At 34.9% G+C, this 20,596-nt stretch overlaps 1 protein-coding gene across 1 annotated transcript; it reads left to right on the top strand.

Annotated features, from left to right (window-relative positions):
- The first annotated feature begins 13,654 nt into the window (after window positions 1-13,654).
- On the top strand, window positions 13,655-14,107 carry LOC131179100 (uncharacterized). The gene has a single exon (XM_058144816.1). The coding sequence runs from the start codon at window positions 13,655-13,657 to the stop codon at window positions 14,105-14,107; it is 453 nt and encodes a 150-aa protein (XP_058000799.1).
- Window positions 14,108-20,596: the final 6,489 nt, after the last annotated feature.

Below are 20,596 nucleotides of genomic sequence, written 5' to 3'. Positions count from 1 at the left end.
CAAAAGTTGTATGGTGAGCACAGCAGGAATGCTAGGTATGAGATATCTAGATAGCTATTCCGTATGAGGATGTCTGAGGGACAGAATGTTGGGGATCATGTCCACAAGATGATTCGGCTGATTGAGCAGTTGGAACATCTTGACTTCAACATGGATTTCCAACTACAAACGGATTTGATCCTTGATCCCTTCACGAGTCTTTTGGGAATTTTGTGACAAATTTCCATATGACTCAACAGGAATGCACCTTAGCTGAATTACTCAACATGCTGGTTATTGCCCAAAAGAATATGCCAGGCAATAAAGGAAAAGAGGTAGCTTTGGTTGCATCTTCTTCTGCTGGAAAGTCCAACAAGAAGAAGGGCAATAAGAAAAAGAAACCTCAGATTCCTTGTCCTTCCAAGAAAATAGCTAAACAGAAAAGGAAGACCAAAGCTGACAAAGGCAAAGGAAAGTGTTTCCACTGCCAACAGGAAAGTGTTTCCATTGCCAGTAAGAAAGTGTTTCCAACGGCGGTATAGCAATCTAAATGAATGCAATGCCATGGTAAAAACCAACTCAAGTTCAAAATATATTTGGCACTTAAGGTCATGTCATGTTGCAGAAGATAGGATTGCAAAATTGGAGAAAATGGGGATTCTATCCTCATTGGACTCTGAGCCTACTCCAACTTGTGAATCTTGCCTTGTGGCAAAATGACTACATCACCCTTTGTTGGACAAGGGCTAAGAGTGAAAATATGTTGGAGCTAATACATAGTGATGTATGTGGTCCATTTAAAGAAATGGCTAGAGGGGGTTTTCATTATTTTATTACCTTTACTGATGATAAATCAAGATTTGGGTATTTGTATTTGATGAAATACAAACATAAATCCTTTGAAAAGTTTAAAGAATTTAAATCTGAAGTAGAAAATCAAACAGGAAAGAGTATTAAAGCTCTTCGATCAGATCGTGGAGGTGAATATTTGAGTACTGAATTTGATGAATACTTGAGAGAGCATGGTATTGTTTCTCGGTGACTCCTCCAGAACGCCATACGGTGAATGGTGTATCGAAAGGAGAAATCGTACCCTATTGGATATGGTACGTAGTATGATGAGCTATCTTGATATGCCAATCTCCTTTTGGGGATTTGCATTAGAATCGACTTTATATATTCGAATAGGATTCCATCAAAATCGGTTTCTTCCACACCTTATGAGATATGGCATGGAAGAAAACCAAGTCTTAAGCATGTTAAGATTTGGGGTTGTCCGACTTATATCAAAAGTGAACAACGATAAATTGGAGACCAGATCGTAAAGAGGTCGATTTGTTGAATATCCAAAAGATAGTTTTGGATATTATTTTTTTATTGCCTACTTCACAAAGGTTGTGATAAGTAGAGATGCCACATTTCTTGAACAACGGTTTGTTCAAGAAGGAGGCAAAGGAAGGCAAATAGAGTTAGAATTGGAGAATTCGACCAACCAATGATCAGATGGATATAGATCCATCTAGTCAACCTATACCCATTGATGAAACATCTACACTGTTCCTCGTAGAACAACCGGTATCTCACCCACGGTGAGATATGGTTTTCTTCATGAAGAAGAACAAGAGTTGTCTACTCATGAAGAAGTAGATCATGGAGATGATCCACTTACCTATGAAGAAGCTATATCGGATATAGACTCTTCAAAATGGATTGATGCTATGAAATCAGATTGATTCCATGTATAAGAATCAAGTTTGGGATCTTGTTGACCCACCAAGGTATTGTACCTATAGGGAACAAATGGGTTTTCAAGAAGAAAATTGGTTACGATGGAAAGGTAGAGACCTATAAGGCAAGGCTAGTAGCGAAAGGGTTTCGCCAAAGGCAAGGAATAGACTATGAGGAGACTTTCTGCTTTGTTGCCATGCTTAAATCAATTAGGATTTTATTAGCAATAGTGCATACTATGATTATGAGATTTGGCGGATGGATGTCAAACACTTTTCTCAATGGATACATTGAAGAAAACATTTTCATAGAACAACCTAGGGGATTTGAATCCCAAGATGGTTCCAAGGTATGCAAGCTAAAGCGATCCATTTATGGGTTGAAACAAGCTTCGAGGAGTTGGAACATCCGTTTTGATGAAGCAATTGAATGCTTTGGTTTTATCAAAAATGAGGATGAGCCATGTGTATATAAGAAGGTTAGTGACAGTGCTATCACTTTCCTTGTCTTATATGTGGATGACATACTGTTGATAGGTAATGACACAGGTATGTTGACGACTATAAAGGTATGGTTGTCAAATACATTTTCCATGAAAGACTTAGGGGAGGCAACCTATATTCTTGGGATTCGCATCTATAGAGATAGAGCGAAAAGAATAATAGGTTTATCCCAAAGTCTATACTTGGAAAAGGTGTTAAAGAGGTTTAACATGCTTGATTCCAAGAGAGGATTGTTACCAGTGAGACATGGTATTCACCTTTCTAAAGAGATGTCTCCAAAGACACACGAAGAAAGAGATAAGATGGCCGTGATTCCATATGCTTGGCTATTGGAAGTTTAATGTATGCAATGTTGTGTACTAGGCGGATATCGCATATCTTTGTTAGTTTGACTAGCGGTATCAATCCAATCGTGTTTGGAACCTTTGGATAGTGTCAAGAATATTTTTAAGTACTTAAGAAGAACTAAGGATTTATTCTTGATTTATGGAGGTGGAGACTTGCAATTGGATGGTTATCACGATTCGATTTCCAATCGATATCGATGATAGAAAGTCTACCTCTGGATATGTGTTCATTTGTAATGGAGGTGCGATCGGTTGGAAGAGTTCCAAGCGAGCACGCATTGCAGATTCCACTACGAGGTGAGTATATTCTTTGCATCGAATCTTTGCAAAAGAAGTATTTGGATAAAGAAGTTCGTGAGAACTTACAGTAGTTCCTTCCATTGAGTCGCCAGTTCCACTACCTCGTGACAATAATGGAGCGATCATCTGAGCTAAGGAACTAAGGTCTCACCCAAAATCTAAACACATAGAAAGGCACTACCACATTATCAGAGATATAGTTGGGCAAGGCAATATAGCCATGCAGAAAATAGCATCAGCTGAAAATCCAGCTGATTCATTCACTAAGCCTTTGTCACAAGCTCAGTTAGACTGACATCTTGAGAAGATGGGTCTAAGGTATTGTAATGAATGGCTCTAGTGCTAGTGGGAGATTGTTAGTAGTATGCCCTAGAGCATATCATTTAGTATGTATCTTGTATATATTTTATTAATAAAATATATACAAGATACATACTAAATGATATGCTCTAGGGCATACTACTAACACGAGTAACCCATACTAGTTGACTGGACTGGATAAATGGATAAACTGGCACTGGGTACTAAGTACCTCGGACCATCACACCATCGGTCACATTGTGTCTCCCGGTGTGTAACAGAATAGCTAATAAGCTGTAATAATTATCAGGGATAAAACCTGAGTATAACAACTCCAATAACATAGCCAAAGGCTATTATGTCACAGAATGGCATGGGAGGCCATGAAACACAGAATGGCATGAAGCCATATGCAGCACTTCTAACAGAACCCTATTGGCATGCCAACCTATCCAAACCAATCTTGCTAGGTATACTAGGGCATATTACACTTTTAAGTTTCGCAATTCTTGAATTTCAAGTTTTGGTGTTACTATTCAATTCATTAATCAACAAAATGTTGACTTTTACATGGACAATAGGTACATTAGTTTTAATACTCCCAACATACCACATTTTGCATTCTAAAATTGTTGATATTGGTTGCCAACACAATTTCTAAGCTTAATGTTAATTGGACAGAATTTTCAGTTTTCAAGCTCTGTGTTTACTGTTCTATTAGTCATTTTTGCAGTGGGAATTTGGCAAAATGATCAACATGAAAGTTGTTTATTATTTTGTCTAGTTGCATTTCCTTTTTTGAATCACTCCATTGGAGTTTTATAACTCAAGTTATGGCCCAAAAACCACAACTGGCCAGATTATGATATTTCCAGAATTTCTTAACTGACCAAATCTACAGTTTTTGAATATTTTATGGTCATAATTTGGGTTAGGTTTCTTTATGAAAGTTGTTGGTCTATATCTCAGCTTATTGCTGGTAAACTTTCAGGTCAATTGGACCTTTCTACACTGAGTTATGGCCAAATGACTAAACACTATTCATTTGGTTATTTTGCCCAGGCAGAATGCAGGTCACCCGAATTAGGGCAATCTTTTGGTCAACTTGGTTTGGTTTTCTAGGCATGATTTCTTCACCAAAGTTGTGTCATTATGTGTCTAGTTTCATGTCCAATTTTCCTTGCATCAATTGAACATCTACAATTCCAGTTATTGCTGCCCAAACCTACTGGACTCATGCCCAGTCCTGCAGGTCACCAAGGGCAGCCACACCAAACTCAAATCCCACTATACAATTCACTTTATTTTTTATTCAAACAAAAACAAATGGTCACTAATTGACCATTAAAACCTACTTTCATCATCACATGATCAAAGTCTCATTTTCATCCCAAACCCTAACTTAAACATCATCAACTATGCATTATCATTTGCATTTCATGCATATGGAGGGCAGCCATACTACCATTTTAACTCCATAAAACTCATCACAATCATATCCCAACCAAGGCTGCCAAAATTAAGGGATGGCATACAAATGGTATTTAATAAATTCCTTTGTAATTTGCCCTCATTCATAGTCCTTAAACATGAATTTAAAGTGAAAACCAAGGTTAGGTCACAAACCTCTAATGAAGTGAGATTTCCCACTTGCTAGGGCTCTTCTTTTTCTTTTCTTTTTGCTCCCGAAAGACTTGCCAAGATGTAAGAACACTTTTTTGTGTTAGGAATATAGGGTTTAGTTGGGTAAAAGCTAGGGAAATCAAGCTTTAGAAAGCTTGCTCATGGTTGGCTATGGAGGGATGGGTGACGGCAAGGAGAAGAGTGGAGAGAGTTCTAATTTTTTTCTTCATTTTTCTGCCCATTTAGTCTCTTTTAAATAAACTTATGCCATGTGTCAACATTGGATTGGTTGGGAGAATTTTAATGACATCATTATGATGTCATAATTTCATTTTCTTTTATTTTCTCTCATTTTCTTATCTATTTAATTTCAATTAAATTTTTAACAATATTTATTCATATTTTATGTTATATAAATTATTTATTTAACTGGACAAGTTGGCCAAAAATCATCTCTGAAGACGAAATGACCAAAATACCCTCCGTTTGGCCTAGCGAGCTAAAATTGTGTGTACTGATAGAAAAATTTTTCTAAGCATTTCCTTGGCATTCTAATGCCATAGGAACCTCAATGACCCTTCTCTAGATTTTCAAAAATTATTTTATAATTTTTCCCCCGGGTCTAGGGTTGCTAACGGCCTTCACCGTCACTTCCCCTTTGGGTTACTCATCCCTAGTGTTTCGGCTCATTTAACTTTAGTGTATTTTATTTCTAAAAATTTTTCCTTAATTTTTATGAGCATTATTTAGTTTTTTTATAACTCCTCACTCTAGTCTATTTTAAATTTCAAACATTCTAGTTGCCCGGACCGACATTGTCACCGAAACAATAAACTGTACGGACTAGCTAAAGTGAGGATGTTACAACTCTTCACCATGAGTTTATAGCAATTGGAATCACTCTAATCGGATGTCGAGATCGCCGGATATGAGCATTTAAATTTTCAAACCTATTTCTCTCTCTCCTTCTTTTGTGTCTCTAGAAACCACCATATGCTGCCATTCTGGGTTCCTGGAGGTCGCCAAAGTTTTGCCTGGTCATTGGTGGTGTCGTTGGTGGTGAGTGGTGCTTTGCTGGAGAGAAAGAAGGAAAGAAAAGGAGAGGGAGAGTGAGGGTAGTGATGAGTTGGGGGGGGGGGGGGGGGGGTGGGGGGGGTTGTTGAAGGGAGAAGAAAGCTATTTCTTGTTTTCAATTTTTTTTTTAATTGGTCAAATCTACCACCGCATGCCACTGAACAGTGGTCTTTTGAACTTTATATATATATATATATATATATATATATATATATATATATATATATATATACTTTTAATTTTTAAACACATATTATTTTATTAAAATATCTTTATCAAATCCCTAATAAAATAGCATTAAAATATTATTAGTATTTCATAATAAACTCTCACTTAATAAATTAATTAAACATAATAATAATAATAATAATAATAATAATAATAATAATAGTAATTATATTAAATTTAAAAAGGTCAAAACATAAGATTGTGATCAAAATTCAATACTCCAAAAGATTAAATCCAAGACTTCAAAATAATCTTATAAAATATATTAAAATAACTAAATATATTAAAGTAATTAAATATATAAATTATTTATTCCTTAGCAAATAATAAGATTAAGCCCCAATTAACATTATGTAATATAATTTATTAACTATAAACTAAAAATAGACTTATTTATAAATCATCTTACTTTGTAATGAACTGCTTAAATCAATTATATAATATTAAAATAATATCAATATTTGTAAAAAAAAAATTATTAGCGTATTACATAAATTATTAACAAAAATTATTTTTTATGTGCATTATTAATTAATATATATAAAATTAAACGGGTTTTAATATTTTTCGGGTAATAATAATTAAGTTTGGGACAGATTTAGATAATTAAAAATAAATTTTAATCAGATTTAAGACGAGTTTGGATTTTTAGAATATTAATTAGGTTCGGATAGGGTAATTTTCGTTGATAGCTTATCCATTGTCATCTCTAAACCTCACCTTTTTGTAGTTGTTTCTTACAATATTGAGAAAACTATTATTTAGTCATATAATTTAACCTAATTAATTATTTAATCTCTTTATTTTAAAAATATACTATTTAGTCCTCCCATTATTTTAAAATAACTTTTTTATTAATAAGTTTGTAACAATTAGCCCACTAACCCAATTTATAAGAGCCCATAAATTAACTTAATAAGAGCCCATAATTAAGAAATCTCTAGATAATAATAACAGTAATAAAAAGAGGCAGCAGAATCAATTTGGGGAAATTGTTCCCGTTTCCTTCAAGTGCAGAAAAGAAAAATTCACACCCAAAATTCTTCTTCTTCCTCCCTTCATCCATAACTTTTTCTCTTAAAAATCAACCCATAAACTCACTCAAGTATTAGCTAAACTCTAATTTCAATAAAAACACTAATCTAAAATCCATTTCCCACTTGCAAGAACTAGTGATTACTTTCAATTGGTAAGCTCTTCTTTCTTTTCTTTTTAGTTATTAAGTTCAACAATTATTTCATTATCTCATGATAATTCTTATGGCATATAATAGGAGGAAGATAAGTTTTATATTAACTTAGTGAATAAAGTTTCATTCTGGAATAATAGATTTCTTGGACTAGTAAATAGGTGATTCTATCTACTAGGTAAGTTTTCTTTAAGAGATACCATGAGGTAGATTTTAGCGCTATTAATGAATATTTATTTTATTTATGATAATAATAATAATAATAATAAATAAAAATAAATATTTCCTACCTAGTAGTGTGCTCTCTTTAAAAAGGGTGAAATTGGAAGTTGGTGTATGTACAAGGGAGAATTTGGATTCAAAGTTTTATATCTTAAATGCTAGGTTGAGAATGAAGAAATTAAATAGGATGTGGTTAATTTTTTGGACTATTTGTGTATATTAATTTTATTTAAACTAAGAAGAATTTTGATGTAATAAGGGGAAGGAATTTTAGTATGAAATGCTAGAGGAAAAGGAAAACATGTTGAATGGAGAAGAAGAAAGAAATGAAGACAATGTGAAATTTGTTATATTCTTTTGTGTAGGCTACAAATGGGCATTCGAAATTCATTTGTGATATGTTGTGGCCTGTTGAGAATTAGTTGGACTGTTAAAATTTTGGGGAACATTCAGGTTATGTCGAGATGCTGCCTGCTTTCTTTTAAAATTTTCGTACATAAATCATGCATTCTATATTCTACAATTTTATATAGGATTTAACTTCCTTTCTTGATGCATTGTTATCTTTTAACTTTAGGCGAGGATTCAGCTCCTGTAGTAGATACTAGGGGTGCTCCAACGATCTAGGCCTCGATCTGTCTTCAGTACAGGTGAGTAGATAAATATATAACATTGTTATTTTTTATATTATTATTTTTAAGTATGAAAATGGAAACAGAGAATTGTAATTTTATGTTTTATTATTTACTAGAACGAAATTTATAATTATAGCTGAATAAATTGCCAAATACACTCAATATATGCACTGAATCGATAGCACCTTGATGATAGGTGAATTACTTTCAACTCAAATTATATTTATACTGCCTTTGGGATAGTACTTGATATACACATAGCCTTTGGGGTGTATATCAGGTGGTAGCCCTCTGGGGATAGTTCTGCACATGTGTATGACCAGTATTTTTATTGTTCTTGGGTTATTATTGTGTCATTATAGAGCCCAAGATGCAAGCATTGCTCTCAGGCTGCCAGAGTTTATTATTGCGCCTGAGATGCCAGCATTATCTATAGAAAACATATTGTGAGTGTATGAGAATATTGCAGATTTTATGATTTAATATATTTATTCCAGAAATATTATTACAACGTGAATTTTATTTCAACTCAGCTACATGATTTGGATTAAATGATATTTATTCAGCTGACCTATTATAATATAGCAGAATTGGTACTATTAAGTACCAAAACCTTATTTGTTTCCCTTTGTTATTTATTTATTCGCTCACTGAGTTGTTGTACTCACCCTCTCATTTTTTTTCAATATTTCAGATTTCTTTTGCTGACTCCACTACTAGTAGCCTCTCTTTCAGTGTTGTCCTTTCATCCATTTCACCAACTCCAGAGTCTAGTGGAGGTCAGGCCAATATGTTGTTTTTTGATATTTCTTTTGTTTTAATTTATTGTACATAAGTAAAGATAGTTAAGAGATTTAATTTATAGATATTTTATTTTGATCCTCACGGAGAGGATTCATGTACATTTCAGTATCTATTGTTGTTTGATGGGCACAGAGCCATATTATATATATCAGATGTATTTCAACAGGTTCCGTGGTTTCTTTTAGCCCTAAATTTAGGGAAAACTCCATCAGTTTTCCAGGTTACACTAGTCTCTATAGGTTAGGGATGGGTGTGACATTTTGTGGTATCATAGCGTAGTTTATAGATTCTGTAGAGCTTTTTAGTGTCAGTGTTGTTGATTATCTCTTGATGTTCCATTCCTTATCTCATTTGTAGGATAATGCCACCCAAAGTAGTAGGGGGTAGAGGCCGTGGTGTCAATCATGGCCATAATTTTCATAGAGTTCGATTAGCTGATGTTGGCATACCTCATAGGGATCCTATAGCGGCACCTCCACCTCCAGAAGAGGTGGTAGAATAGGAGTTACCTGAGGGTGAAGATGAACATGATGTTATTGTTTCTCACGATGTAATATCAGGGGCAGATCCAGCTGCACCACCACCACCTGTTCCACCTACAAGTGCACCACCTATTACACCTACAAATGCACCTCCTATTCCAACTGAAGCACCAACTATTCCTTTTTAGTTAATACAGATCTTGGTGCATTTGTGGCACAAGTAGTTACAGCAGTTGTCACAGCTAAGTCGAAAGATCCATGGGAGGTAATGGATCAAGCTAGACGTTAGGGGGCTTATGACATTAAGGGTTCTTCTGATGCTGATGTTGCATATAAATGGTTGAAAAAAAGTTATAAAATTATTTGATTTGATGAAATTGACAAATGTAGATAGGGTGGATAATATACATGGGTTGTTACAGGGTAAGACAGATAGTTGGTTTGATGGTATACGTCGCAGAATTGGAGCTTATTTGACTTGGGATAGATATATGATTGAGTTTCACCAAGAGTATCTGATAGAAAGTTATAGAAAAGGAAAGCAAGATGCCTTCTTCAGGTTATTTCAGGGTAGTCTCTCAGTAAAGGAGTATGTTGATCGGATTGAAGATCTTTATGGTTTTGTTTCAGACATCTTACCTTCTGAAGAAGCTAAATGTGATAGGTTCAGGCAAGGTTTGCATGTTGGCATTTGATCTTCCATGATTTGGTTCAGAGGTAGCAATTTTCATAAATTAGTGGAAGCAGCTTTGAACTTTGAAAAAGTGTGACAAGAAGAGAAAGAATATGAGCAGAAAATGAGTAGGAAGCATGGGCAAAGTTCTTCACAAGGGTTCGAGGAGAGACTAGCTAAAAGACGGGGTAGTTCATCTCAGTCTAAAACTGATTATGGTGGCAATGGCCAGGGTTCTTATATGAGTACAGGACAGCAGGCTGCTCAATTTCAAGCTAGTCAAGGTTCAGTGGTACAGTCAGTGGGTAGTTCCTTTGGGGCACAAAGACAGAGACAGGGACAAGGAGATAATTCTGGGTTTGAACAAAAGAAGAGAACTTTTCCTTAGTGTGCCACCTGTGGTAAGTACCATGATGGGGAGTGTAGGAGGTTTGATCGAGGTTGCTTTGAGTGTGGTGCTCCAAGACACTTTAGAGGGATTACCCTTTACTTGTGACTAAAGATAGTGGTTCTGGTTATGGATCAGTGATACCTCAAAATCCATAGATTGGTATAGCACCAGCATGAGGTAAACCTACAACGAGACCTAGTGAAAGTAATACGACTGGGGCAACTTCATCGGCTCAGTCTAAACCCACAACACAACTTGGTAGGCCTCTCACTCAAGCTAGAGTCTTTGCTATGAATATGCAAGAGGTAAGAGCATCTCCAGAAGTTGTGATGGGTATGTTGACCATATCTGGTAGAGATGCATGCATTCTTATATACCCCGGGTCCACTCATTCCCTTGTGTCTCCATTATTTTCTTTGCATGCTGATAGAGAATTGAAACCTCTAGACTGTGGATTAGTTGTGGGGACACCAGTTGTGAATTCTATTGTATGTGAGCATGTGTACAAGGATTGTGTTGTTAAATTGGGTGATCATGAGTTACTAGCAGACTTGATTCCTTTACATCTTCAGGATATTGATGTTATCCTGGACATGGATTAGTTATCCCGCCACCATGCCACAATAGATTGTTTTGAGAAAATAGTGATGTTTGATTGCCCTAAGGGGCCCAAGTTTATCTTTCATGAAGAAAGGTGTTCTCTTCATTCCTCTGTGATTTCTGCTATGACTGCCAGGAAGATGCTTAGGAAGGGTTGTCAAGCATACCTAGCTCATGTGATTGATACTACTCTAAAAGTGCCCAAGTTAGAGGACATTCCAATCATGTGTGAGTTTCCTGATGTTTCCTTGATGAACTTCCTGGACTACCTCCTGATAGGGAGATTGAGTTCTCCATTAATTTGAATCCTTGTACAGCTCCTATCTCAATGGCACCATATAGGATGGCTCCAGCAAAACTGAGGGAGTTAAAAGTAAGATTGCAAGAATTGCTTAATAAGGGCTTTATAAGGCCTAGTGTATCACCTTGGGGAGATCCTGTTTTATTTATGAAGAAAAAGGAAGGCAATCTAAGGTTATGTATCAATTGTAGGCATCTAAATCTAGTCACAATGCGGAATAAGTATCCTTTGCCCCGCATCGATGATCTCTTTGATCAACTCCAAGGTGCTAAGGTGTTTTCCAAGATTAATTTGCGGTTTGGGTATCATCAATTGAAGATTAAGGAGTCTGATGTACCTAAAACAACTTTCAGAACTTGTTATGGGCATTATGAGTTTCTTGTTATGCCTTTCGGGTTAACCAACACACCAGGTGCTTTTATGGACCTTACAAGGTGTTCAAACCCTATTTGGACAACTTTGTTATTGTATTTATTGATGATATTTTGGTGTATTCTCGCAGTAAGGAAGAACATGAGGAGCATTTGAAGATTGTAGTGCAAACTTTAAGAAGCAAGCAATTGTATGCCAAGTTGAGTAAATGTGAGTTCTGGCTTGATAGAGTCATCTTCTTAGGACATGTTATTTCAGTAGAGGGAGTATTTATTAATCCTAAGAAGATTAAAGCAGTAGTCAAATGGGATCCTCCGACTAATGCTACAGAGGTTAGGAGTTTCTTGGGACTAGCAGGGTACTATAGGCGTTTTGTCCAAGATTTCTCCATTATTACAACACCATTAACAAAACTGCTTAGAAAGAATGCAAAGTTTGAATGGACAGAAGAATGCCAAGAGAGTTTTGAGAAGCTTAAGACATGTTTAACTTCAGCTCTAGTTCTTACTCTACCTTTGGGAGTAGGTGGATTTGTTGTGTATAGTGATGCTTCCTGCAAGGGGTTAGGTTGTGTTCTGATGCAACATAGACAGGTGATAACTTATGCTTCTAGGCAACTTAGACGACATCAATTGAATTATCCTACTCATGACCTAGAATTAGCTGCAGTGGTTTTTGCCATAAAGACATGGAGGCATTACCTTTACGGTGAAACTTGTCTGATTTATACAGATCATAAAAGCCTGAAGTATCTCCTTACACAGAAAGAATTAAATTTGAGGAAAATAAGATGGATCGAATTACTAAAGGACTATGATTGCACCATTGAATATTATCCAGGCAAAGCTAATGTGGTAGCTGATGCCCTTAGTCGAAAGTCCCTTGGTAATTTGGCATATGTTAAAGCAGTTAGACTTCCATTATTGTTGGAGTTTCGATCCCTAAGAGCAAAGTTAGCAGTGGATAATTCAGGAGCATTGTTAGCAACTCTTAAAGTTAGGCCAATATTGGTGGAAAGGGTTAGAGAAGCTCAAAGCCAAGATGAGCAATTGAACAAGATCATCAATGAGGTGAGAACTGACACTCGTATAGATTTTTCACTTAGTGAAGATGGGACTTTAATGTTTGGTGGCAGGTTATGTGTACCTAATATGGAAACCTAAAAAGAGAGATCATGGACGAGGCTCACTGTTCTGCCTATTCTATGCATCTGGGTAGCATTAAGATGTATCGAGATCTTAGAGAAAATTATTGGTGGCCAAGCATGAAAAAGGAAATAGAAAATTTTGTTTCAAGGTGCTTGGTATGTTAACAAGTTAAGGCAGAGCATCAGTATCCAGTGAAAAAGTTGCAGCCACTTCCTATTCCAGAATGGAAATGGGAGCATATCACTATGGATTTTATTTCTGGATTACCTCATACTCCACGTGGACATGATGCAGTGTGGGTAATAATTGATAGATTAACCAAATCAGTGCACTTTTTGCCTGTCATGATGGATTTTTCTTTGGATAAATTAGCAAAGATTTATGTTAATGAGACTGTGAGGCTCCATGGTGCTCCAGTTTCCATTATTTCAGATAAAGATCCAAGGTTTACATCTCGATTTTGGCTTAGTTTGCAGAATGCTTTAGGAACTAAAGTGAAGCTTAGTACTTCCTTCCATCCACAAACAGCTAGCCAATCTGAAGGAACCATTCATACTATAGAAGACATGTTTGGGGCATGTGTAATGGAGTTTAAGGGAAATTGGGAGAAGTATGTATCTTTCATGGAGTTTGCTTATAATAACAGTTATCATACTAGTATTGGCATGGCCCCTTATGAGGCGCTATATGGTAGAAAATGTAGAACACCAGTATGTTAGAGTGAGGTTGGAGAAGAGAAGTTAAAAGGCCCAGAAATGGTACGACACACTGCTGATAAGATCCATATGATTAGAAGTAGATTAAAGGCTGCACAAGATAGACAAAAGAGTTATGTAGATTTGAAGAGAAGAGATATTGAGTATTACGTTGGTGATAAGGTATTCTTAAAGATTTCTCCTTGCAAGGGAGTTATACGATTTGGTAAGCGTGGAAAGTTGAGTCCTCGATTTATAGGACCTTATGAGATTATAGAGAGGATCAGACCAGTTGCTTATTGTTTCGCTTTACCTCCAAAGTTATCACAAATTCATGATATCTTTCATGTATCTATGTTAAGAAGATACAAAAGTGATCCCTCTCATGTTCTCCAAAAGCAACCAATTGAGTTGAGAGAAGACTTGACTTATGAAGAAAAACCAGTGGAAATTATTAATAGAGAAGAGAAAGTCTTGAGGAACAAATTCATCCCATTAGTTAAGGTTCGTTAGAACAACCACTCTAGAAAAGAAGGTACTTGGGAGAGAGAAGAGGATATGCAGGCTCAGTACCCACACTTGTTTACTTCACAAGGTATGTAAATTTTGAGGACGAAATTTCTTTTAGGAGGAGAGAATTGTAACAATCAGCCCATTAACCCAATTTATAAGAGCCCATAAATTAACTTAATAAGAGCCCATAATTAAGAAATCTCTAGATAATAATAACAGTAATAAAAAGAGGCAGCAGAATCAATTTGGGGGAATTGTTTCCGTTTCATTCAAGAGCAGAAAAAAAAAATTTCACACCCAAAATTCTTCTTCTTCCTCCCTTCATCCATAACTTTTTCTCTTAAAAATCAACCCATAAACTCACTCAAGTATTAGCTAAACTCCAATTTCAATAAAAACACTAATCTAAAATCCATTTCCCACTTGCAAGAACTAGTGATTACTTTCAATTGGTAAGCTCTTCTTTCTTTTCTTTTTAGTTATTAAGTTCAACAATTATTTCATTATCTCATGATAATTCTTATGGCATATAATAGGAGGAAGATAAGTTTTATATTAACTCAGTGAATAAAGTTTCATTCTGGAATAATAGATTTCTTGGACTAGTAAATAGGTGATTCTATCTACTAGGTAAGTTTTCTTTAAGAGATACCATGAGGTAGATTTTAGTGCTATTAATGAATATTTATTTTATTTATGATAATAATAATAATAATAATAAATAAAAATAAATATTTCCTACCTAGTAGTGTGCTCTCTTTAAAAAGGGTGAAATTGGAAGTTGGTGTATGTACAAGGGAGAATTTGGATTCAAGGTTTTATATCTTAAATGCTAGGTTGAGAATGAAGAAATTAAATAGGATGTGGTTAATTTTTTGGACTATTGGTGTATATTAATTTTATTTAAACTAAGAAGAATTTTGATGTAATAAGGGGAAGGAATTTTAGTATGAAATGCTAGAGGAAAAGAAAAACATGTTGAATGGAGAAGAAGAAAGAAATGAAGACAATGTGAAATTTGTTATATTCTTTTGTGTAGGCTACAAATGGGCATTCGAAATTCATTTGTGATATGTTGTGGCCTGTTGAGAATTAGTTGGACTGTTAAAATTTTGGGGAACATTCAGGTTATGTCGAGATGCTGCCTGCTTTCTTTTAAAATTTTCGTACATAAATCATGCATTCTATATTCTATAATTTTATATAGGATTTAACTTCCTTTCTTGATGCATTGTTATCTTTTAACTTTAGGCGAGGATTCAGCTCCTGTAGTAGATATTAGGGGTGCTCCAACGATCTAGGCCTCGATCTGTCTTCAGTACAGGTGAGTAGATAAATATATAAACTGTTATTTTTTATATTATTATTTTTAAGTATGAAAATGGAAACAGAGAATTGTAATTTTATGTTTTATTATTTACTAGAACGAAATTTATAATTATAGCTGAATAAATTGCCAAATACACTCAATATATGCACTGAATCGATAGCACCTTGATGATAGGTGAATTACTTTCAACTCAAATTATATTTATACTGCCTTTGGGACAGTACTTGATATACACATAGCCTTTGGGGCGTATATCAGGTGGTAGCCCTCTGGGGATAGTTCTGCACATGTGTATGACCAATATTTTTATTGTTCTTGGGTTATTATTGTGTCATTATAGAGCCCAAGATGCAAGCATTGCTCTCAGGCTGTCAAAGTTTATTATTGCGCCTGAGATGCCAACATTATCTATAGAAAACATATTGTGAGTGTATGAGAATATTGCAGATTTTATGATTTTCACACCTTACACCTCCGTAAAGCATAACATGATCTTGTAGTACACTCAATGAATCACCAAACTTTGTCTATCGATAATTCATTAAATACACTACAAGAGATTTTAAACCATTTCAATTCATTTTAATTGGTAAAATAATGTTAAAGCATTATTTAAAAGCCTTTAATTGGAGTTTAAACACTAAGTGAGAAATTTGATAAATTTTGTTTTCCGCAAATTTTATAAAATTTTCGGCAGAGTGCCGTCTATGATTGGAAAAAACAGTTCTTCTAACACCTATAAATACACTTCTAATAAATTTATTTCAACCCCAAACTCCAATATAGTCTCATTTCAACATAATTCAACACAATCTCAAGACAGTTTAGTAAAACTCATCATCATTTCATTTAACTTAATTTACATAAACAAGTCCCCATTTATAAAAAGAAAATAAAAAATAATATTATTACAGACTTTATGGTACAACTGCTCAATTAACTACATCGATACATATGAACAAAATAATATTTATGTCAACTAATTTACAAGGGTATAAAGCAATACCAGCACAAAAATCCTCAAAGTAGCTCCCCTGACAACTTAGCAGCTCACTCTGCTGCCTTATCTTTTCCCTTATCTGCGACAGCAAATAAAAGCTATCGCTGAATAATGTTTACTCATTGGTGCACAATAAAAATTTAAAGATATTGAATATCAAAACATACATCCATAAGCACAAATGTAAACCATTGCACAAGATAATTCATAAAGTTCAAGTCAACTTTTATAATACCATTTTGTCAAAATAATTTATAAATCACAGTGTTGTCAATTCATACACAACTTAAGTCATGACACAAAATTTCCAATCAATGCCATGTTGTACACCATGACAAAGCAATCTCAACCCCACTAATAGAAATCAATGAGGGAGGTGGCTAGCTAGCTATATGAGTACTCATCCGATCTCAACCTCAACTGGCAAGCCAGAGAGGGAGGAATATAATCGATCTCAACTCCGTAAACGGAGGAGGAACACAATGATATTGTCATGCTAAGTGTGATTTGAAAACCAATTTAAAATCAAGTTATTCAAATATTTCATTCAAACATTAAGTAAATTCTCATTTTAAATTTCAATTCACAAAGCGAGCAACACAGCATTTCTCAAGTCATTATTCAGCATAAATTATGTCAAAATATATTCAAATAAATTTTCTCATAGCAAAATTAAAATTGAAAAGGTATTGTGCAAAAACCTTGTATGAGTCACCTCTAGGCCTTGACTCACTTTTTCTTATCTTTCTTCCCAATCTCTTTTTCAATTGAAACACACAATTTACAGCGTTTCAGTATCATGTCTTATAATTATTTCAACAATTAATCTCATGCATACTTAATTGTACCCTTAAATTTGTTTAAAATGGAATTCTTTGAGTTTGGTAATTTGGGATTACTATTCATTGCACTGTTCAAGTCAAAATATTGACCTTTTCATGTTTAATAGGTATGTTGGTCCTAAATGCAATCACATACTATATTTTGAGTGTCAAATTTATTGACATTGATTGCCATTCTAAATTCAAAGCTTCCTAAGAGAAATTATAAATTTTCAATTTTGGGTCACTGTTTTCTACTGTTTCATTAGTCTTGCTACAGTGGGAGTTTGGCTAAATGTCCTTCATCAAAGTTGTTCCTTATTGTGTCTAGTTTATTTTCCTTTTTGAATCACTCTATTTGACGTTTTGTAGCTCAAGTTATGCCATTTCCAAGATGGCTGGCCGGATTAGTTACAACCTAGAAATTCTTGGCAATTATTGGTTCTGGTAGTTTTTAGCAATCAACTTTGGTTGACAAATTAACTTGGTTATGGGCAGAATTTGGAATTGTGTTCTTCATGAAAGTTGTAGTAAGCTTTCCAATGGTTAAAAAGTAGGTCATTTGAACCTTTCTACACCAAGTTATGACCATTTGAATAAGTACTGTTCATATGATTATTTCTATACAGTGGCAGTGTGCCTTATTCGGGTTTGACCTAATTTTTCACTAACTTAAGATCATTTTCAGGGTAAGGTTTCTACACAAAAATTGTTGCATTATGACTTAATTTTCATCTCCAATTTGCTTCTCACTAATTGGAGTAGCAAAATTTTAGTTTTGGTCCTTTAAGTGGACCATGGTCAGGTTGTCCAGAATTGGACCCTTACCAATCAGCATTCACTTTCAATTCTCACCACTCAAACATACTCTAATTCCCACCAATTGACCAAATTGAGTCTCAATTAAGTCAAATTGCTTCAATTTCAAAAACCCCCCAAATTTTTTCCCCAATTTCAATGATTCAAGAACCCTAATTATCTAATTTGCACAACTTCATGAAATTAAAGTGTCCTAATCACATTTACTACCTCAATTCAACTTGTACACATGATTTATCAAACTAAAATACATCATCTCCAACCAACCCCCATGGCTGCTGAATTTTCATTATTCTCATAACATATCATTTTTGTTTATTTTACACAAATTCCAACCTAGTTGAAGTGCTTAAACATGAATTGAAAGAGAGATTTAAAAGAACTATCACTAACCTCTTGCTAGTTTTTCCCTCTTCCAATTTCTACTTCCTTTTCGAATTTTTCTTCCTCCAATCCTCTTGCCAAGGCTTGATTATAAGTTTTAACTAAGGAATTTAGGGGATTTATGGTTTAATTTGGGGTTTATGAAAGCTTGGAAGGAGCTTCAATGGAGGAAATTAGAGTGAAGAGAGAGAGAGAGGGGAGTTGGACTGCAACCAAATGGGGAAGAAGATAATTTTGGACTTTTTAATTTTTTGTTTTAATTGGTGGAATTTATCCCCAAATTTCTAATTTTAAATATTAATATTTATGGCATCATGCTTGTGTCATGCATGATGTCATAATTCCTTTATTTCTTATTTTTCTTTTCTTTCCTTATCCTACACCTTTCCTCTTTTATTCTATTTTTGAAAATATTAATTTCTCATATTTTATTGACTATTTAGGCCATTAGTCACTTCTAAGGGTAGAATAAATAGTGGAACAGAACACAAGATAGACATAGAAAACAATAGAAGATATCATAGAAGGAGACCAATTAGGAAGGAGCAGGATAGGAGGAGGATCAGGGTTGGTACTTGGAATGTTGGATCACTTACAAGAAAATTAATGGAGCTTGTGGATACCTTGGAAAGGAGAAGGGTGAATATTGCTTGCATTCAAGAGACTAAATGGGTAGGAGAGAAAAGTAAGGAAGTGGGTAATTCAGGGTACAAACTGTGGTTTACCGGAAAGGAGAGAAACAAGAATGGAGTGGGCATAATCATAGACAGGACATTGAAAGACGCAGTAATAGCTGTGAAAATAGTAGGAGATAGAATTATACTAGTAAAGCTAGTACTAGAAGGAGAAACAATAAATATAGTTAGTGCTTATGCCCCACAAATAGGACTAGACAGTGAGAGTAAACAAAGGTTTTGGGAAGATATGGATGATTTAATGCAAAGCATACCGAATGAAGAGAATGTTTTCATTGGTGGAGATTTGAATGGGCATGTAGGAAGAGATAGACAAGGTTATGAGAATGTTCATGGAGGTTTTGGTTTTGGCAGTCGAAATGAGGAGGGAAAAAGCATCCTCGATTTTGCTATGGCATATGACCTAATACTAGCAAATACCTACTTTATAAAAAGAGAGTCACATTTAGTGACTTTCAAAAGTGGACAACATAGAAGCCAAATCGACTTCCTCTTAACTAGGAAGACAAATAGAGCTCTATGCAAGGATTGCAAGGTCAGTCCAGGAGAAGCTTTAACAAGTCAACATCGATTGGTAGTCTTGGATGTCAAGTTTAGGAACAATTCAAGTAAGGTCAGAAGAAATAGTGTAGCTCGAACAAAGTGGTGGGAGTTCAAAGGAGTAAAGCAAGTGAAGTTCAAAAATGAGCTTCTCGAGTCCGAAGTATGGAAGCTGGATATGGAGGCCAATGATATGTGGATACAGATGGCATCAAAGATTAGAGAAGTAGCTAGAAAAGTACTTGGAGAGTCTAAAGGACATGGACCACCCTCAAAAGAGAGATGGTGGTGGAATGAGGAAGTACAAAAGGCAGTGAAGAGAAAAAGGGAATGGTATAAGAAATTACCTAAATGTGATAATAATGAGGCATATGAACAGTACAAGATAGCAAAGAAAGAGGCAAAAAAGGCAGTTAGTCAAGCAAGAGCACAGGCCTTTGAAAAGTTATATGAGAAACTTGGAACTAAAGAAGGGGAGAAAGATATTTATAGATTAGCAAGGAGCAGAGAAAGGAAATGTCAAGATCTCAATCAAGTTAGGTGCATTAAGGATAAAGAAGGAAAAGTGTTGGTGAAAGATGAGGACATTAAAGAAAGATGGAGAAATTATTTTAATGATCTCTTTAATAATAGTCAAAATGGTAATAGCGTGAATATAGATTATAGAACAATAGAAAAGAATGTGAATTATACTACAAAGATTAGATCTTTAGAAGTAAAGGAAGCACTTAAGAGAATGAAAGTGGGTAAAGCCTGTGGACCCGATGAAATACCAATTGAAGTGTGAAAGTATTTAGGAGATATGGGAGTGGCATGGTTAACTAAATTATTTAATAAGATTCTGAACTCAAAGAAAATGCCTGATGAATGGAGGAAGAGTATTTTAGTACCTATTTTTAA

This window comes from Hevea brasiliensis, chromosome 4 (assembly GCF_030052815.1).
Source record: "Hevea brasiliensis isolate MT/VB/25A 57/8 chromosome 4, ASM3005281v1, whole genome shotgun sequence".
In the NCBI taxonomy this organism is placed as follows: Eukaryota; Viridiplantae; Streptophyta; class Magnoliopsida; order Malpighiales; family Euphorbiaceae; genus Hevea; species Hevea brasiliensis.
Note: the sequence above shows the minus strand (reverse complement) of the source record. Positions and strands in the feature narration are given on the sequence as shown.

What these genes read in the sequence shown, in the direction of transcription:
- LOC131179100 (XM_058144816.1), top strand. Translation starts at nt 13,655, where the DNA reads ATGGTACGACACACTGCTGATAAGATCCATATGATTAGAAGTAGATTA.